The sequence below is a fragment of the Leptonychotes weddellii genome, chromosome 11 (assembly GCF_054177405.1).
Source record: "Leptonychotes weddellii isolate Sample4059 chromosome 11, ASM5417740v2, whole genome shotgun sequence".
Classification (NCBI taxonomy): Eukaryota; Metazoa; Chordata; class Mammalia; order Carnivora; family Phocidae; genus Leptonychotes; species Leptonychotes weddellii.
Genome location: NC_138379.1, coordinates 45,109,116 through 45,115,799, shown reverse-complemented (window position 1 = coordinate 45,115,799; position 6,684 = coordinate 45,109,116). Strand labels below are relative to the sequence as shown.

Sequence of the window (6,684 nt, the reverse complement as noted above, 5' to 3'; positions counted from 1 at the left end):
ATAGAGTACACTGAAAAAGAGAACATTATAAAGAATCCCCATGTACTCTTCATTCAACCTCAACTTGAAGAATTATCAGTATAGTGAATGTTTTATCAATTTTGACATTTTACCTTTCTACTGATTAGTGTCTAGTTTAAAACTTCAGTTTTCAATTTTAAATTACGTCTTTTAAGCCTTAACTACTAAAGATGGAGTAATCATATACCTAATACTGGATCCCAAATGTAAGACTACCATCTCAACTAAATTGTGTTATTTCTACATTCTCAGCGTTTATAACTTTATGTTCTGCTCTATAATCATAATCTCCTTTTGAAACAGTGGAAATGGTGTAAAGGTGGATATTCCTTGGAGCCAGAATAGATCCTAAAATCCAAGTAGGCCAGATACAGGAGGAATCACAAAGACAAGGCACATTTGCAGAAACAGTGCCTTCAATGATAGAAAACAAAGGAGCCATTCACAGTGAACACGTGAAGAGCTGCCAATTTTCACTGTCTAGAGAAAAGTATAAGCTAAATAAAGTCACATATTAAACCTTAGGTCGATTATCTCTAGATGACACTCATCACAGCCCCTTCTTGCCTGAGTAGAGAGGCAGCCTCCCTGGGGAAGAAGGAAAGTACAATGTTGAGGCTAACATCTGTAAGACACTGGAAGAAGAAATCCCATTTTGCCTCTCTGACTTTTGAATCTATCAAGAGATCTGGGATACCTTCCCCCAAATCTTCAAGCTGCATCAAATCTGAGTTTGGTTGTATTCAAGGTGACAACATCAAATGGCAATCCTGCCAACAAGCAGTCCGTCTCAAAACCACATAGCCTATAGCAGTAAGCAGAAGAGAACTAATAATCACCGAGAAAAAAATCCGCCAGGATATTCACTGTGTCTTTTCCATGTCACCTAATAACAACTTCACATTTCTGTGAGTCAGCTAGCTCAGTCGTTGGTACATGCTGAGCACTCAATAAATGTTAGGAGCTATTATATTCATTATTACAGTTATTTTTCCTGGTTCTGTCCCTTAGGGCCTCAGGTCTCAGGGCACAATATTCATATTCGTGTAAGATCCTTCCAGAGGTTTCCCCACCCATCTCCTGCATTCCAGCTTGGATGTTCATGAGCATATAACCACTCAGCCACAAGGCAGAGAACAGATGCCCCAGAAAGCCCTGAAGAAACAAGAAAGCACAAAGGTGAGGCTGGACTGCTCCATGGGTGGTCAGTGATAAGATGACCTCTCATTAGTTTCTGCAATTTCTTTAGAGTTTAGCTCTATCATTACATTTCATTTCTAAATATTTGCCTGTATTTCTTTTTCTCGGTCAGACTTGCCAAAGGGTTTCAAATTACATTATCCTTTCAAAAAATAATTTTTGAATGTTTTTTATCCTTTTTAATTTTTCTAATTCAAAAATCTCATCTCTATATTCATTTTCTTTTTCCCCATTTTCCCTAATTTTATTTTGCATTATTTTCTAAAGTCTCAGGTTTAATGTTTTTCCAGGTATTCTTAGTTTGGCATTTATAGACACTTTCGGGGGAGTATAGTTAGACACCATGAATACTAGGAACCCATTAACTGCTATGTGTATTTCCTCAAAAGAAAGTTCACAGCTTTCCTTCTTAGAACACTCCAAAAATTAATAACTGTTCACTTACTCTTATTATATAAATTCTTTTATTTAAAAAAATACAAGTCTGCATTTACCCCCTAGGGGGCAGTATAGCTCCCCCTTTAGAACACATGGTCTTCAGAAACTGTCCAATCTTTCCTGTTAATTCACTCCTCAGGCCACTTTAATTTGGCTGCTTTTCCCATCATTCTACTGAAATGTCTTTCCAAAAGCTTACTATTGACATTTACATCCTTAAACTGAAGAGATGCTTTCCAGCACTTGTTTTACTGAGTTTCTGAGCTGCACTAAACTGTAGTGACCACACCCTTTACCTTCTCTGCCTCTGTGACTGACTCCCATTTCCTTTGTTTTCCACCCACTTCTCTGAGCAGTACTTCATTGTTTGCTTTTTCTCCCCCATCTACACAAATGTTAAATTTTACATTTCCTTATATGGATCAGTCCTCTGCCTTCTTCCTTTCTCACCCTAATTCTTGCCCAGATCATCACATCATTTTCCAGATTCCCAGTTACCCTCAATATGCCAGAGACTCCAAGACCCCTAGTGGATTTCTCCTCTGTCCTGCTGGGCTTCATATCTGTCTGTCCAATCGTCATTTCTCTTGGATAGCTCCTACAAACATCAAATTCAACATGCACAAACCAAACTGTGATCCTTCCTCTACAGGTGCCTGCTACTCTACTGCCCAAAATAAAATTGTCACTATTATCCATACTGCTGCTCAAAGAAGACCCCTGGACATCACCATACTTCCAACTGAATAGAAGGAGGTTGTCTCCAGAATCTTATTTTCCTGTGTGTCTAGTATAAGATGAACTAAAAAAAAGTCTCTTGATTTGGTTACTAGAAGATTTTTTGAAATGTTGATGACCAAAGTTTCAGTTAGTAAATGAGTATCTGTAAGTTTATTTGTACATGTACATTTATAAAAGTGTATTACGAGGCTTGCAAAAAGCAGAAAGCTAAATTTTAGTGCATAGTGTTGGTATGAAAGTTGGAAAAATAAGGTTATTTTAAATAGAAATTTATGGCAAAAGAATCCATAATTGTTTGCTACTGCTCTGGCTAGCATACTGCTCAATGGTTTTATGGAAAACAATTCCAGGGGCGCCTGGATGGCTCAGTCGGTTGAGTGTCTGCCTCTTCATTTTGGCTCAGGTCATGATCTCAGAGTTGTGAGATGGAGCCCCATGTGGGGAGTATGCTCGGATTCTCTCTCTCCCTCTGCCCCTCCCCCCTCAAATAAATAAATATAAATCTTAAAAGAAAAAAAACTTAAAAAATCAATTCCAGGGGCGCCTGGGTGACTCAGTCGTTAAGCGTCTGACTTCGGCTCAGGTCATGATCCCAGGGTCCTGGGATCAATCAAGCCCCGCGTCGGGCTCCCCACTCCAAGGGAAGCCTGCTTCTCCCTCTCCCACTCCACCCGCTTGTGTTCCCTCTCTCGCTGTCTCTCTCTCTCTGTCAAAATGAATAATTAAATCTTTAAAAAAAAAAAAATCAATTCCAGACACCTATTTGGGTCCTAGATTAAAGAACAGATAATGATTCTATGGCAGTAGCACACTGATAAAATTTCTTATTGTGGAACACACAGATTTTGGTTTTGCATTCAACAAGCATGTCTGAAGTAACTAATACCACCCGAGCCCCCTTCTACTTCATCCTCACGGGCATCTCTGGATCTGAGGCCTCTCACATCTGGATCTCCATCCCATTCTGCTGCCTCTATACCATCTCCATTGTGGGTAACATGACCATTCTCGCTGTCATCCACACAGAGCCATCCCTCCACCAGCCCATGTACCTATTTCTCTCCATTCTGGCCCTCATGACCTGGGCCTCATCCTCACCACCCTGCCCACAGTCATGCAGCTCCTCTGGTTCAACATTCGTAAGATCAGCTTTGAAGCTTGCTTTGCCCAGTTCTTCTTCCTCCATGGATTCTCCTTCACGGAATCTTCAGTCCTGTTGGCCATGTCCTTTGACCGCTATGTGGCCATCTGCCGCCCCCACCATTATGCCACCATCTTCACCAGTAAAGTCATTGGCAGGATCGGGTTAGCCATCATTTGCCGCTGTGTTCTGGCTGTTCTCCCTTCCCTTTTCCTACTCAAGGGCCTGCCCTTTTGCTGCTCCCACCTTCTTTCTCACTCTTACTGCCTCCACCTGGATATGATCCACCTGGTCTGTGCTGACATCCGGGTCAACAGCTGGTATGGATTTGCTCTGGTTTTGCTCATTATTGTGATGGACCCTCTGCTTATTGTGCTCTCCTACACATTCATCCTGAAAAGTATCTTGGGCACAGTTTCCTGGACTGAGCGGTTCCCAGCCCTCAATAACTATCTATCCCACATTCTGGCTGTTCTGGTCCTTTATGTTCCCATGGTTGGAATTCCTATGACTCATTGATTTGCCAAGCATGCCTCTCCACTGGTCCACGTTATCATGGCCAATATCTACCTGTTGGCACCTCCTGTGATGAACCCCATCATTTACAGTGTAAAGACTAAGCAGGGCGCCTGGGTGGCTCAGATGGTTAAGCGTCTGCCTTTGGCTCAGGTCGTGATCCCAGGGTCCTGGGATCGAGTTCCGCATAGGGCTCCCTGCTAGGCGGGGAGCCTGCTTCTCCCTCTGCCTCTGCCTCTCTGACTCTCATGAATAAATAAATAAAACATTTAAAAAAAAAAAAAGACTAAGCAGATCCACCTGGGAATTATCCACTTCCTTTCCCAAAGAAATATGTGCTTAAGATGAAAGAATGGATTTGCTGAATTACTCAGAAGTTAAGAGTCACAAGCTTATGGGGACAGTATAGTCAGAATGAGAAATGTGGACTGTACAATAATACCCCATCATATTTTTAAGGCATAATGACATGTTCTTGGCTTTTTGCAAATTTTTGTCTGGGAGGACCTAGCCTCAAATGTTCTATCCAAAAGAGATGTGGATCTGAGTTGATTAAATTCCAGCACATTTACCAGCAGTGGGATGAGCTTCATTAATTGAGTAAAGATTTAAGTTTCATCTTCCTTTCTGGATAATTTTTCTCCCATGGCCCGGTTAAATAAGTTTGAAGAAATTCCTTACTTGTTACCCCTACCACCCATTCTCGTAGGCAGCTTCACTCAGACATCCAGGTAAACTCTAGGTCCACTGCACTGGCTCACCCTACTGCATAGATATGCTCCAATTTTCTCTTGCAAAAAAAGTGGCAAATCTTCCAGGGAGGACAGATACAGATCAAGTTTCTTGGCTATTCCAGTTTACCTAATCAACATGATTTCAGCAGACCAAATGAACACATGCAATCTGAAGATTGGAGTGGAATGGTTAGTTAGGTCCCCCACAGCTAGAATAAGGCTCCCATCATGCTAGAGGTCCTTTAGTGTTTAGAATTAAAATTTCAAGTGAGTCTACATATAGTATTTGTGGGAATAGGAACTCATTTTTCTGACCAGAGTAGACTGTTTTGTTTTGTTTTTTTAAAACCTTAATGTCCTTAATGTGGTTCAAATTCTTAGGGGTAAGTTCCCTTTGGCATCATGAATTCTGTACCAGAAAAGGCTCTGATAGAAGGAATATGACCTTCCTGGTCATTATTTTGTGGAAACGAGATTGGATCTCAGAAATAACAGTTTGAAAGGCAGCTATAATTGTAGTCACAACTTCTAATTACTGAACCCATAGTGCAGGTGGCCGGTATGAAGACTGACTTAGATTTGAATCAAAATAGGCAGGGCTTCAGTGGGAGTGTAGTGGGGAGGGGGAGGATTACAATGTGAAAGGCAGAGAACAAGTGGGGAAGGATGTCTTTCTCCACTGATATCCTTTCCTCCCTTATTTTACCCCTTCTTTACCAGAGCCTAGAAGTTAGCATGTTTCTCCAGAAAACCGTGGATCAGGTGGTGTAGGGAAATAAATTGCAGAATGGGAGGCACATGCAATCTCAGAACAGGGGAAATCATGACCAGGAAATCCAAATATTAAAAAAAAAAGTCAAGGAAATGTGTAGGAATATGGATCAAAGAGGGCACTTGTTGCAATGAGCACTGGGTATTATATGTAAGTGATGAGTCACTGAATTCTACTCCAGAAACCAATATTGAACTGAATGTTAACTAAAATTAAAAGAAGAAGAGGAGGAGAAGGAGGAGGAGGAGGAGAAGAAGAAGAAGAACAAGAACAAGAACAAGAACAAGAAGAACAAGAACAAGAAGAAAATGACTTTTCTTTCAATGGATAGTACAGGCTTGAGAATCTCCCAAAACATCATGAGGGGAAAATAAGTCTTCGGATTATGCCAGATTTTCAAGAGGAGCACTTGGCACCATTAATAATCACTCTTTTTTTCATTACTAGTTGTGTGACTTTTTGACCAACTAATTAAACTCTGAGTTCATTTTTTGGATTTCTAAAACTGGGATAATAATACCCATCTCATAAGGCTGAGAGTTTTCAATGAAACACAGGATGTAAAAGACATAAGCTTGCAAACCGAGGTGCTCAGTTTATGTGAATTCTCTTCTTCATCTCTCTTCCAAAGTTACACTGTGGATTATGGATGGGAACATCTGTGGTTTCAGCCCCATGAGAATAGGAATTAGGGTGGCTAGATGGTAACTGTTCACACACACAGATACTCCCACTGCCCCTTAAAGACTTCCCCAGATGGGAGGGTGGGTTTCTGAGATGGGAGGTGACAGAACAAAATTTAACTCAGGACAATGAGATCTACCAGTGTCATGGGCTGAATTGTGTCCCCTGCAAATTCATATGTAAAAATTCTAACCCCCAGTATCTTTGCATGTAACTGTATTTAGAGATAGGGTGTTTAAAGAGGTAATTAAGTTAAAATGAGGTCATTAGGATGGGCTCTAATCCAATATGACTGGTGTCCTGTGAAGAAGGGTCAATTAGGACACAGATAAGCACAATCACAGCAGGAAGACCATGTGATGACACAGGGAGAAGACAGCCATTTACAGGCCAGGGGAGGGAGGCCTCAAAGGAAACCAGAATGGTGAGAAATTGTG

At 41.1% G+C, this 6,684-nt stretch overlaps 1 protein-coding gene across 1 annotated transcript; it reads left to right on the top strand.

Annotated features, from left to right (window-relative positions):
- Positions 1-3,266: 3,266 nt before the first annotated feature.
- Positions 3,267-5,562, top strand: LOC102725896 (olfactory receptor 51Q1-like). Its single transcript, XM_081799522.1, is given in 3 exon segments — positions 3,267-3,474; positions 3,477-4,186; positions 5,512-5,562. Coding segments are annotated over 3 exon segments (969 nt in total).
- The last annotated feature ends 1,122 nt before the right edge of the window (positions 5,563-6,684 follow it).